Source organism: Mesoplodon bidens (genome assembly GCF_964165515.1).
Source record: "Mesoplodon bidens genome assembly, chromosome: 4".
Taxonomy (NCBI): domain Eukaryota; kingdom Metazoa; phylum Chordata; class Mammalia; order Artiodactyla; family Ziphiidae; genus Mesoplodon; species Mesoplodon bidens.
In genome coordinates this window covers 65,557,613-65,572,520 of record NC_138160.1, presented here as the reverse complement: position 1 = coordinate 65,572,520, position 14,908 = coordinate 65,557,613, and the positions used below count along the sequence as shown (strand labels likewise).

Sequence of the window (14,908 nt, the reverse complement as noted above, 5' to 3'; positions counted from 1 at the left end):
TAAGCATTAATTCAAATAAGGGAGTGATATGACAGGTTAGGAAAAGCCCTGTAGCTGCAGAGTGGAGAATAAACTGGAGGTGGGCAGATCCAGTGGCTGCTAAGTCTACAAATACTCAGATTATGTAATGAGTCAGGGAAGGGAACCAAAAAGGGAGGGTTTAAAAGTGTATTCCTTTCAATTATGCTTGCAGAAGTCAAACAAGGTTTCCTAGAAGAGGAAGCAGAGCCAGGTCTTAAAGGATAAAAAGGAATATACAATAGCACCTTGTTTTTTTTTAATTGTTTGTATTTCTATTTTTTTTTTGATGTTCAGATGAAACAATAACTGAATGCTAAAAATTAGGTAGGGATATATTTAAAAGATCCTTGAAAAATTCTCTTCAGCTAAACCCACTTTCAGTGAAATGACTCTTCTATGTCATGCCCGAGAGGGCTTTTCCTTCAGCCTTCTTTACATTTTTATACAATCTCCCTGAGTGACAGACCCAGAATCTAAACTCCCTGTACATGCATCGTGATGATTCTTAAATCCCTAACTCCAGCTCAGCCCTCTCTCCTGGCTTTTATATCCACCTTCACATTGGGATCTCCACCAAATGTCCACAAGCACCTCAAAGTCACAGTTCCTTTCTGTTTGATTCTTTGTTATATTCCTGCCAGAAAACCCAATGTAGCAGGTTAAAAAAAAAGTTAGTTTGTTTATTGACCATTCTGATATCCTCTACTTTGAAATGCCTGTTGAAGTCTGTTGCCAATTTTTCTACTGGATAATCCGTTAGTTCCCTTATAGCTTTTATAAGTACTCCATCAGTGTTAATTTAATTGGATCTATCTCCCACCAAGTTAGAGAGGTATTGTGTCTCTTCTTTGTAAGCCTGAAATCAAGCACAATATTGACACAAAGTAACTGTGTCAAAATCTGTAAGAATAAAATATTCATAAAACAATGCTAGTAAAAAATTCATAAATCAATGCAAGATTGTGAGATGTGAAAAAAATGAGTATTCTTAAAACCAGCTGAGGAAAAGCGGGCAGTAAGTTGGCTTGTTTAGAAGCATTACAATGAGTTCATATAATACAGAATCCAGAAAAGTATAATTACATGTGCAAAAGACCATTTCTTAAAATTACATAACTATCAAAAGCAACGATGCCACTTGACTTTCAGGAAATTATTTTCAGAGTGTATTTTATAATTAACACCTATAAAATATTTAAAATTGAGTTTTACATAGTAAGTTCTTTTTCAACAGTATCCCTATATAGAAATTTATACCCTGCAAAAAAGAATGCACTTCACCATAGCAACAGTTCTATATCAACTCCTACTCAAGTTAGAAAAAGCATATGTAAAAGAAATGAATATTCTGGAATATTCTGAGGTGCTTGCTGGAATAAATCACTCCACTTATTTTGTAAAAATTTAAAAGTAAGAGTTCAATGTTTCTTTGAAACATTCCTGTAATTAGGCTAATTTAGTTTCTCATATCTTGCTTTTTTAAATAGTGTAATACATTACTTAAAAGAGGGGGAAAAAAGAATAAAAAAGGAAAAAACAAATTCAATGTCAAGAATAACATACTTGATTGGCGTTTTGGGGGAGGGAAATAACAACAGGAAATGATGTTTCCAGTGATTTATAAGGAAACCAAGGTACTATATGGTACAACTCTATTACTTTCTCTAGAAAAGTTACACCCTACTGGTATTATGGAAACTGAACAAGAAATTCTTATGTTCACAGAGACTTCCTGTAATAAGTACTTCCAAGTACTTATTAACTTGGTTTGATAAATTAAGTAACTTACAAATTCCCTAATGAGAATAAATATGTTTACAGACACTGGGGATCTGGTTATGTACTCCTACAAGTCTTTGTATGATATTGCCAACTAAAAATTGCCACTTGCCATCTTCCTCTACCAGGACTAAGTCACAAACCACTGCAACCGCTGACCTTCAACACACCCTGGAAGGATTTCAGGGTGGAGATCAGGAATAAGGCACTCTGTGCTCTGGGAAAAACTGGCAGAACAGGCCTTCAGATAGCTAGATATTTTCAGGAGAACATTTTGAGACCAATTCTTGCACCTCCTCATATCTAGAAAAGCACTAAAATCATTAACGGTGACATCTGCTCCTCGTGACTAGCAGCAAGCCTCCGCCAAAACGTGTGCTTGACTGCACGCACCCCGTTCACTAACATCATATGTAACACTGACCCCTACCTCTCTGGAGCAGTTTCTCAGAGCTATTTGAAATGCTCCCGAGCTATAGTCCTCATTTTGTCCCACATAAAACTTAACTCACAACTCTCACGTTGTGCGTTTTTTTAGTCGGCAATATCAGAATGTATCGTTAAACTTGATGTAATTCAAAGCATTTCCTTTCACTCACCACCCTTGTGGTCAACCAAATTCACCAGGCTCACATCTCTGTCACCCTTGCTCACAGCCCAAGATGGAATACTCTGTGATATTCCCAGCTCCCTTGCTCTCCTGGGCTTCCTTTCTCTGACCTAATTTCCAACTGCTCCCCTACATTTCAATTTTCTCACTATCCTCTGAAAAATTCCCGAATACTTCTATGTTTCTAACTTCCTTGATTAACATTTCCTTCATACGTTGACTTAGACCGAAAGCTGGCTGTTATTCCCCTGCAGTCCTCTCATTTCAAGGATGAGCTTTTTGCCACATCCTGTCACATGTATCTTAGGGTTCAAACATTCTCCAATATCTGCTTCCTCAGGGCTTTACCATCTCTACTTGTCTTCACCACAGGCATCTACATCTACCTCCAGGTCACCAGTCTCCATCCCTCGGAATCTCTGACACCTGGACCACCTTCACCTTCCACTACAAATCCTGTTGTTTTAGATGATTTCAATGTGCATATGGTTGCCTTTTTCTCAAATTCTGTTCCCTGATCTCCTCATCCCCGAAGACCGTCTCCACTTCTGCTACTCACCTTCCATGGCCATACCTAGGATCTTGCCCTCACCCAGAACACTACCTCTGAAATCTTGAAGTCAGGCATCTCATTCTCTGATACAATCTCTCTCACTTAACTATTCCCTACATAGTAACTCTTTCATCTCATCACCAGATAATTTTCCTCTGTGTTGACAAAGACTCCCTCCTTGACTAAATTCTAGTCAGGCTCCTCTGAGCCCTCTTCTTGACTAGGCCCCAACCTTGGCCTATAACAACTGCAACCCTCTCAGCACAAATGACTTCATTTACCCTCCCCACTAAGAGACCAGAACAAAAGCCAGCAGAGCTTCTAACTGCTCAAGGCTGCATTCTTGGGATGACCCCAGTCCCCCTTAAAGTGCCTGCCTACAAAAGCACAACACTGCCAAGAGAGAATGTATACTTGTTCCAGCCAAAATGTGGTGATAGGCAGATAGACCCCGAACCTTCTCTTAGAGCAGTTACTTCAGAAAGCTTGCAATTATAAATCCTTTCTCTGCCCCTCTAAGAGGTAAATCTTCTACCACCTAGAGCTGCGTGAAATGCAACACTGAAATGCAAACATTCATGGAGATAACTCTCACTGTCCTTCTCAGTCCCTCTGGGAGGGTATTAGCAACAGTTGCCAGTTAATAAACCCAGAAGGGTCTCACACTACCCAATCCCCTTTCTCAATTTTTCTGTTCCCACTTCCTTGAACCTGCCCACGCCCACCACTCCTCCCTACTCCCTCATTCTCCCTTTAAGACACCCAGTCACCTCTGTACAAACTGAAGTTGAGTTCATTTCAAGCTGGACTCTTTCCCTATGCAATAATATTACTGAATAAAACTACCCTTACCACTTTAATTAGTGTGTGGTAGTGTAGGGCTCTGTTTATCTTTGACAATGTAAATCTATGTAACACACACACACACACACACACACACACACACAGAGTTCACTTTTTTCCCCAGCTTTAATCATTCTCTTGCTAGTATTCTCAATCCTTTAGGAAAAAAAAAAAAATCTAAATTCCTTAACATGGCTTTAAACAAACTGGCCTCTTCCTTATTTCTGACACTTTTTTCTTTACACTCTATGTCCCAACCTTCCTCAACATCTTTCAGTTCCCTGAACCCACCCTGTCTCACTCCCAGACTCTACCATGCTGGTTTCTGACCTGGAATACTCCTCTCCATTTCCCTGGCCTGCACTGACTCACTCTCTTCAGTCAATATTTCATCCCTGGGAAACTTCGCAAATGCTCCCCCTACATTGGGTTAGGTCAACCTGCTACGTGCTCCATGTCACCTGGTCTCCTGTACCCTAGCCTGACCAAGCTGTATTGTAATAAACTATCTTCTCTGCTAGACCACCAGCTCTCTAAGGGCAGGGATATTTCTGTCTTGCCTTCCACTCTCTGTCCTAATACTCTGCTTCACTACCTGGGGCTAAATAGGAACTCAGTAAGTATGTGTTAAATGAATAAGTATTTTAAATCATTAATGTAGTATAAGAGAACTCTAGCCCATATAACAAAAATTCTTATCACTGAAATCAGCTGAAGCATCTGTGATTCTTTCACAGAATGTTTGAAAACAGTAGAGCATAAGACAAAGCCTATACTATACACCAACAGGAATCTGCAAAACCATGGTATGATTCTACCCCATTAGTATCTGCGAGCATTTATAAATATAAAATATTTTCCCTGGATTACCAAGGATAACTAATTAAGACTAATCCTTTAGTTGCTAAATTGTTCCCTCTATGGATAGTCCTTCACTGGAAGTAGCACTGATTCCATATTTGGTGGTGAATATAAAACTACAGCCAAGGATTAGTTGATTTAAAGCCTAAGGTAAAACTTGTGTAAATTTTTAAAACATTATTTGGTATTTAAAAGTTTGAGATTAGTGTTATCATCTTTCACTTATTTTTGGCCATGATGTGGTACTTACCAACAAATTTGTACTATTGGGAACATACTGGTCCTGTTCTCCCAGCAGCACGTCAATCACAGGGTGCCGGCCATTTTCTATTATGATTTTCCTTTCTTCTTGTAGAGTTGGTCTGCGAAAAGAAGCATGTTTCAATTTACAAGGCAAGGAAATAGGCTTTAAAAAAATCTCTAAGAGCATGAAATTTTCTGTGGCCAGTCTGTCAGACACACAACAAAACCTTAAACATGGACTTTAAGAACATATGCTCAGAATAAGTCTTTGAGTATAAAAGTTAAATTTCAACTGTAGAATCAGAATTGGAAAGACAATTATTATAATTATAGTGCTCTGAAGCACAAACTTTAGCAGAGTCTTATGATGGCTCTGTAACTGAGATCTACCTTTATAAGATCCTTTTTATTTTTCTACTATTCTCTAAAATATTTTCATTAATAAAAATTACCGTTCAGATTATTGCTACTTAAATCATTTTTAGTAATAAGCAAAATAAAGAAAATCATGCAAAATTATTTCTAGATTTAATTATTACATTAATAAAAATTGTGTGTTGGACTTGGGGACAGAAGGACCTAAAATTTTCATATTCTGTTTAATTAAAACATCTTTATATGGTCTTTAGTATCTTTCACTTTTTTTGATACAAAAAATGTTTGTGTGCCTTGTTGGTTTTGTTTTTTAAGGTTTTATCTTTCTGTTTTTATCTATAGCTTTATCTATCCAAGCTCTTGTGAGCAGTGTCCTTCTCTCAGTCTCCTCCCCAGAGGTTACCACTGAGAGCAGTTTGGAGTCTACTCTTTCCAACCTTCTTCTCTGCATTTAAGTTTATATACACTCATTGTATTGCTTTGTGATTTCTTTTTTTTTAAAAAAAAAGAATCATACTGTAAGATATCATTCCACAACTACTTTTTTTCCCCCTTAATATTCCTCAATACATATAAAAGGCAGATTTCACCATTTACCATATGGGTCCAATGGACTCTTTCATTTATTTTGTAAATATTTCTTAAGTCATTTTACAAGTAATTTGTAGAACTGAGAATAAAAGAATAGTGAAAAAAATCATGACAAATTTTAGTAAGAATTCAAATACAGCAAATCTCAAAGTTTTATTCTATATTTTCCTGGTTTTGAAGGCATATATACCTGGAATGGGCAACACACTGTGAATGTAAATAACTGTTCATAAGCTGTCATGCATGCACCTGGACCATATTCATTTATAAATACTAATTCTAGATTTCAATACATTTCTAATAGGTTTTAGTTTATCATTATTTCTGATTCTTTTACCACTTGCAACAAAAATGCAATGTTTGAAGAATTTTTTGAAATCTTTTAAAGCTCATAATTTTGTAAAAGAGAAGACAGCCATCTTCTTTGCTTCATAACTGCAAAACATTTTTGCACTTACGTTTATAAATACAATTAGAATAATCAATCAAATGAGTATTTTTATTTTATATCATCTATTTTCTTTCAATCTCCTGCCTTCAGCACCTATCCACCAGCAAACAGTATCAAGTAAATTTTAGCGCACAAATATCATAAAAGAATACTCTCAGACGTCCTTTTAGCAAAACAGGATGGTCTCATTTCTTGTCACTAAGTATTGCATGCTGTGTGTTTCCTTTGGAATAACCAACTGGATAAGGATACTACATTTCATTTTGCCCTCACAAATAAATTACTCACACACTAATTCTTGAGTTGGAGACAGTGCACCTAGGATATTATTATCTGCACACACATAATCTGAGATTTTGTTTACACAAGAAATTTCACCACCATCATTAGTATCTAGAGCACTACTATCTTTCCCTTCACATTCATCTTTTGAATAACCTAGTAACAATGAAATGTCTTCCGTCACTTTTTTTCTCTTTGCTATTATGGGTGAGAAATGAAAAATTCTGAGTTCTCAACTGTGTTCACTCAAAGTTAGAAGCAAAATACAAGAGTGGCATCTCCAGTCTTCTTATATACCTTCTTGAAAGATGATGTAACTCTTCAGAAAATACAATGAGAAAAATGAAGAATGATGTGACAGTGATTTCTATCTCATTTTTGCACCATCATTCTCCAGCTTCCTTCTTATTTTAGACTTTTTTTTTTTTTTTTTTTTTTTCAATACGCGGGCCTCTCACTGCTGTGGCCTCCCCCATTGCGGAGCACAGGCTCCGGATGCGCAGGCTCAGTGGCCATGGCTCACGGGCCCAGCCGCTCCGCGGCATGTGGGATCTTCCCGGACCGGGGCACGAACCCGTGTCCCCTGCATCGGCAGGCGGACTCTCAACGACTGCGCCACCAGGGAAGCCCTTATTTTAGACTTTTACAGCATACTGGGAAAAATCGATAAACAGTGATGATATCATTCCTAGCATGATGAAATAGTAAAGCATTACAGACATAAGCAAGATAAAAATCATTAAAGATCCCAAAATGCATCATTGATTTATAAAAGGGTCCAATGGACCCATCTGGTAAATGCAAGACAGAATAAATTTTATTCTCCTTTAAAAAAAAAAAGGTAAATTGTCTCTTTGTTCTTTGGAAGACCTTTAAAGAACTCAAAGCTGAAATTAGGTCCAGTGAACCCTGATGGTATGGAATACTGAAGATTACGGATCATTTCTTGTCAGAACTTCAGCATTCTTTGGAAGGTGCTGAATAATAAGTTAGCTGTTCTCCACTACTGAACATTTACTGTCTAGATTTTCACTGTTATAAACAATGCTCCAATGAACGCCCATATATACGTGTGCATGTGCATATTTCCAAGTGTTTCTCTAAGCCAGAGGAAATTCCTGAAGCAGAATTTCCAAATCATAGGGTATGCATATTTTTTAACAGATGAGATACCTGTATCAATTTGCCCTCCCACCAGCAGGATATGAAAGGTGACTTTTCATACCCTTATCTAAACTTGGTATTATCAAACTTTCTAATTTTTAACAGTGTGACCTCATTGCTTTAATTTGCAATCACTGATTCCTAAGGTTGAACGTCTTTTCATCAATTTCTTGGCCACTTGCTGGTCTTTTTCATCTTAACATCCTATCAATGACCTCCTCAAGTGCTTAGACTCAGAACTTTCACATATAAGCACATTTCTGAATTCAAAAACACCAAGAAATACTACTTTCCTAAATAAATACTTAAATTTTTCTTAAATATATCTGGCTAACAAAACCCCAAGAATGTACACTCACATGTCTCAAAGAAAGTCACTAAAGTATCTTCTGAGTAAACAATTTGAAATCATCCTTTGGAACAGGATATTTAAAATTACAAGAAAAGGACGGTTTTTGAATTTTAGGGTATAATTTTAAAATACAATTTTTACCTAAATGGGTTACAAATCTACTGTAAAAGAAAAAAGATGAAACCAACTGTAAGTGATATCAGTTTTAAAGTAAAATTCTAAGTGCTCTGCCAAGTGAAATCAACATATATTCATGACATTGATATGATTTCCCAGGAAGGTTTTCACTTTAGAATAAAAATTTGAGTGATTTTTTTCTGCTCTAAAATCTATACTACTTATTCTGTTACTATCAAAATTACATAATGACAAAACACTTCCTGGTATAGTAAGAAGCAAATGAGTATTCAGAGAGCTGAGATGATATACTAGGACAGGACAGCTACAGCAAGAAAGATATGAAAATCATGTTGAGGGCATTTTGTGGCACTGAACAAAAAGAACTGAGAAAATCTGGATTCTGCCTGAAAAGAATGAAACTTAAACAAATTTACTTATTTTATATTTTTAAAATTGCATCATTCTCCTTTAAATGCCCCAGAGAAACAAGACATAATCCATATTAATAAAACAATATAATGTCCAGAATATGAATTGGATAGAAAGACCTAGAATAAGAACTTCTGCATAAAGATTTAGACTCTAGTGAATAAAGTGTCCTAATAGCATTTAGAAAGAAGAGACTGTAATTATGAAGCCAAACAATCAATTTTAACTGCAATAACTCAGATGCACTGAAATCTTTAAACAAGTTGGAAATCTAAGGAAAAAAAAGTATAAACTTCAGATACTTAAGTACTAGTTTAAAAGGTATTTTAGATAAATGTTTCCTATTTCATGGCTATTTACACTCAATTTTATGGCTGCTAAAAAAAGAGACTGAGTATATTACTTAAAGGTTATGGTGTGATTTTTCATTTAAATTTTGCAGGTGGATTTTTCTTAATATAAAATATATAGTATCCAATTTGAATAGTATTTTAGCATGCAACATTTCCTGAAATTGTCTTCCTGATAGAAGAGGTGGTTTGGAACAATCCTACTGAGGACAAGTAAGAGGTTGGATAAAGTATAGAAAACAGCTACTTGAAGGCTCCTGACAACTAACAGGACAGCAAGGAATTACCAGGGAAGGATCTGGGGTAGAACAGAGGGTCAGGGAGACTGTTTGCCAATTACTGAGGGAACGGCTGACACTGAGCACTATGGACAGCTTTAATCTGGACTGAGACACCAAAAGGCTGCGCATCAGGCATAAGAGTGCATATGAAGTGAGAAATGCAGATTCTGAATCTTTGAACCTTTGAATCTTTGAGCCTTTGAATCTCTGAATCACCTCAAGCCCTGATAAGGACTAAGTGATGCCAGAACGTTTGTGTATTGAGATGTGACTCTTTCAGAAGAAAACATCAAATTATTTCTACAAATGATTTTGCAAATACAATGCCTAGAAGATAATCAAAATAACCAGGCATTCAAGGAGATACATGAATGAAAATGAACAGAAACAACAGACAATAGAAACAGGCCCACAAGGACTACAGATATTCGAATCATCAGACACAGACTTTAAGATAACTATGCTTACCATATTCAAAGAGACAGACAAGATTGCAAACTGACAGAAAACGAAAAATGATTTTAAAAAAATAAATTATTATAGGTATGAAACATACTAAAAACCCTTAAGCTCAGATATTTTTTAAAGACAAAAAAGTTATATAATACTTAATTCTTTCTGATTTTTGAATAAACATCTGTGAGTAACAATTGCTGTTTATTAAGTGTTTATCATCTACCTGGTCCTGCTTAGAAGTTTCATAATGTCTTTATCACATTTAATTTGTACAACATTTCTAAGAGGCAGGTATTATTTTGTCAATGCAGAAACTGAGGATCAGACAGGTTACAAAACTTGTTTAAGGTCAGTTGTCAAAAACCAGGCTGGTATTCAAAACTATGCCCCTAAGAGGTGATTAGGGCATAAGGGCAGAACCCTCAAGAATGGGCTAGTACTCTTATAAAAGAGACCCCAGAGAGCCCCCGATAGGGCAACGCCCACAGGAGTCACAGAGAGCCACCAGTGCAAAATTCCGGTCTGGGGCAGCTGCCAGAGTGAGCTCAGGCAAAGAGCACCAGCAGAAGTGGGGCCACCAAAGAGACCTACCTCATGGGCAGGGCCCAGGCACAGAGCCACTGTAGGAGCTGGGTGGCCTGGAGCCCTAGGGGCCCAACCTTTGCCAAGCAAATCTATGGGAACAGGACTGCCACCCCAGTGGGTCGGGAAAGCAGGACCCTTGTGCCCCAGTGGGCCTAGAGGGTAGAGCACTGAGTCAAAGATTTAGCTGAAGCTTAAGATTTGGACTCAAGGAAGAGCAACTGAGTGCAATTTGCCTCAAAATGAATCACACCTTAACTCTCCCCCATATCTGACTTAGATGATATTTAAATGAGACTTTTATAATTATAAAGTTAAACATATCATAAAGTGTTCCAGTGAACGCCAACAAATGAAAGGATTGCTCCTTTATGAAAATGTCACCCACATAAACCTAAAAATTGAAATATGTAACATTCCCCTCTAGTTATAGTGAATATCTGCTTTCATTGCACTCAATGCTACAGCAAGAAAGGAATTTCTTAATTTTAAATCAAGCTATATGTGTATGACATTCAGCTTTACCAAGAGTTCAACATATTTGAGTAATTTTAATACCTTACAATAAAAACACTAAAATTAATTGAATAATTCTATCTGTTCTAAAGCACTGGAAAAGGGGAGAAATAAAAAAAAACACATTACCTGCAGTAATCTCCTTGCTTAGCGACCTTGGCCAGGGAGAAAATGCAGTCAACAGTTGCTAGGTGATGTACTGCTTTACACAAGGAGTGATAATGTTCACTGAAATTCCTACAGAAACAACAACAACAAAAAGGTGAGCAAATTGATTTCTTAGACCTGTAAAAGCTGCACAATAAGTAATCACTTTGTTAGCTAAGATGAGCATAAACAAAATAACCAGGCATACCTAGCAGTTAAGAAAGGTGGAAATTACAGTGAATTACTTTTCTGTTTAATAACTTGATTACTGAGGCTTTTTTGTTTCACTTGGAAAGAAATATACATATTTAAAATAGTTTCTATACAAAAGATGTCTACTCTTAATACCTTATTGCACATTTCATCTGACCATGACACTTCAACTCAGACCTAATGAACACTAATGTAGTGATCATTTTCATTTAGCTTAAATAATGTCATGAACTACCCAAATGGGTCAGCCTCCCTTTGTGCTTCTCCTTCACAGCATCATCCAAACTAGGAATAACAGTTTTATTATCTTTATTTTACACTGACTGGAAACTTCTCGATGGTAGAGCCCAAATCCATCTGATTTACTTATTTAACATCTAGCCCATAGAGTTGACACTGTAATAAATTTCATTGAAGGCAAGCAAGAAGAAAGGTACTTTTTTTCAGTAACCTTCAGTTGTCTTATTAATAATTCATATAGAAATTAAATCTTAGACTTGTTTTTCGAAAGGTCTGCCACTGACTCAAATCTTTGGCCAATTAAGTAGCTGGTGATCTAAAAGCTTAAAAGACTTTACTGAAAGACTTATTCAAGAAAAAATATAGGAATGTATCCAGGGGGTTTCATTCTCTTTGTTGTTTTTTTTTTTTCGCTTAGATTATCCCATTATCTCTTGCCACAGGAGTCCCTTATACCCTTTTAAAGAAGATCCCCCCAAAAGTGATGACTGTTAGGCTGAATGCTTCTCTTAAAAAATATTTCTGTATTGTACTGTGGGTTTCAGAAACTTAGAGATTTAGTCTGTTTGCTTCTTAAATCCAAAGGTTTTTAGAGTGCTTCCTAGCTTGAAAACGACATCCAGATTAAGCTACTGTGTGATTAGTTATTACTATAATACTGTATTGATTTTTTAGAATCTGTAATTTCTGATTTTTTATTAATATTAGACTAATCTATTCCATGTAAATGACTTTTTCAGATACTAGAAACAACACATTAAATATCCAGTTTTATTTCTGCATTAACTTTGTGAATTGAAAAATTTGTGAACTGAAAAATATATTTTTACCTTACAGTATATTTTAAACTACTTTGAGTAGACGGAGCATAATGAATACAATTTACCTATTTCTCCCTGAATTAAAGTTAATCAAAACAAACAACATGAATCCTACTAACAGTATTAAAAGTCTGTGCAAAATCCCGAACACAAAGGAGACTGGCCCCTGCCATCAGACAGGAGCACCAAGTTGTCACCTTAAAAATGACTCTTGGGCTTCCCTGGTGGCGCAGTGGTTGAGAGTCCGCCTGCCAATGCAGGGGACGCGGGTTCGTGCCCCGGTCCGGGAAGATCCCACATGCCGTGGAGCGGCTGGGCCGGTGAGCCATGGCCGCTGGGCCTGCGCGTCCGGAGCCTGTGCTCCGCAACGGGAGCGGCCACAGCAGTGAGAGGCCCGCATACCGCAAAAAAAAAAAAAAAAAAAAAAAGACTCTTAGTTTTGAAGATGCCACGTGCTGCACGGATGTAACACCCCTGAGTGGCTGCCCAGTGATCAGGCCTTGTCATTTCTGGTCTGGCTTCAATTTTAGATCTGACCACTCATCTATCCCTTGGACTGTGGCTGACTCTGTTCCTAATTCTAATTACTGACCCATCTGGTCTTCCTATCCTGGCACTCTCTCTTTTGCCAGAGAGCAGCCACATTTGATGTTTCTGCTCTTGCCTCTCTGGATCTGAGTGTCAAAGCACCTGTGGCACTTAAAAAAAAAAAAAAAAAAGCAGCCAATTTTTTCCTACTCTCACTCCATTGTTCTCAAGTCCTGTCCAGGCTACTAAAACCCTAATTTGCCACTACCCAACAGCCTTAGGTTGAGGGTAACTGTCCCTGATGATCTTCTAACTTCCAGGATTGAAATGAGTAACATAACTCTCAGTTAGTACCATTTCAGTTTAACAACAAAAAAGGCAGCAGAGAGAAGGTAATTATTTTGATATGGACGACAATGTTCTTTTTCATGTCAACTGTATAAATAAGGAATGTGAAAAAAATTTTAACTATCATAACATCACCATCATAACTTCATAATTCTTAAGAAGCCTTGTTTGACTTCTCGGTCTTTGTCTATTTGCTACACTTCGCCAAATTTCAAAGAGATCATTCATACTTAGAAAACTGACAAGCTGAAAAATGGGCAGTTCAGATAACAATCTGATAGACTGGGTTTATGTCATAACAACGTGCAACTTTATCACTAAGCCACCGAACAACTTCACCTAACCACTGTGATTTAATCTCTGGTCAAAAGATATTGCTGGGTCCATGGGAAGCAGATTAAGACACTTGTGTTCTAAAGCTGTTATGACAGTTTACCATCAGATGTTTACTATCAAATATTGCTCAATGATATCTGAAGTTAATAAAAAAAGGAGACTATTTTATTTTTTATTTGCAAATGAATTTCTAAAATAATCAAATGACTGTGTGAGAGGTATTATAATTCAATTTTTAAAGAATCTGCAATTGAGATTATTCAATATCCACAGCCCATCTTCTAGAACACAAAAGAAGAAACAGTTTTTTGAGAGAGGGTTCTATTCACAGACTTTCTTACAGCCTTGATTTCTTACGATATTTTGATAAAAAGTAATGTGACTAATGGACCACTGTTAGTATCTCAGTAAGAGACAAAAACACTTTGTATAGCTGGTATTCAATCCTCTGGTGTCACGTTCAATGAGGTTAATCATTTCTGAAATGACATTATATTCACACCATCTGGCACCTCAATAAACAGTATGCCATAACAATCAATGCTGTTCTCAAGTTGGGGCTCTAGTTGCAAATGCTGTAGCTAAATTTCAGCCAATACTCTTTTTTAAGATAAAAAAATTTAACAAATTTTTCTCATTTTGAAAGTAATATATGTATATTATAGAAACTTTTGATATCATGTATCTGCAAAGTACATTAAATTTCCAGTAACCTCAACATCCAGAATTAAATCACTTAATATTTGAGATGATACACACCCACCCACCCCCACACACACACTTCTCCAAAGATATACAAATGGCCAATAAGCATATTAATCATAATAGCACATATATTTAATCTTTTAAAATACAAAGATTTGTATGCTGTGCATGTAAGTGAATTTACACATACAGAATTAGCATCACATTTTGATACTTTCCATCCTTTTTTCACTTAGCAATATATCATGAGTATCATATTCTTCTGTGATGTTTTATTTAATGTTAGCTCACACCCAACTACAGCAAAGGTGTGGTACAATGGAAGCAGGATTTTCCTGAGTTAATGGGGTAGAATGGCCCAGCAGAGGGCTGACACAGTGAGAACGGTGAGGTGTGAGAAGAGGACAGGAGAGGGAGGGGCAAATCAAAGAGACATTTCAAAGAGAAAAAAGACAAACAGGAGTTTGATAACAGATAAAGAGACAAAAAGAAAGAATCCAGATGCCGCCAAAATCTTTAGCCTGGAAGACCTGAACTTTCTTTATTCTAGAATCGGGACAGGGGGAACATAACCCAGACCTATAAAATCATGTACGGTATGCAGAGAGTGAAGAGGAACAACCTCACCAAATCCCGGGACCCTAGGACATGGCCCTCAAAGTTTGAAAGGGGAAATGTGAGTCCAATTTTCATGTTCCCAGTGATATTACT

General features: G+C 36.8%; 1 protein-coding gene across 1 annotated transcript in view; it reads right to left on the bottom strand.

Annotated features, from left to right (window-relative positions):
- The window catches only part of MSH3 (mutS homolog 3), a gene marked incomplete at its 5' end in the record, with an annotated part of 184,857 nt that overhangs the window by 56,003 nt on the left and 113,946 nt on the right, over positions 1 to 14,908 (bottom strand). Inside the window, 2 exon segments of the mRNA XM_081231819.1 lie at positions 4,918 to 5,029; positions 10,989 to 11,096. Of these exon segments, the coding sequence (XP_081087945.1) occupies positions 4,918 to 5,029; positions 10,989 to 11,096 (220 nt within the window).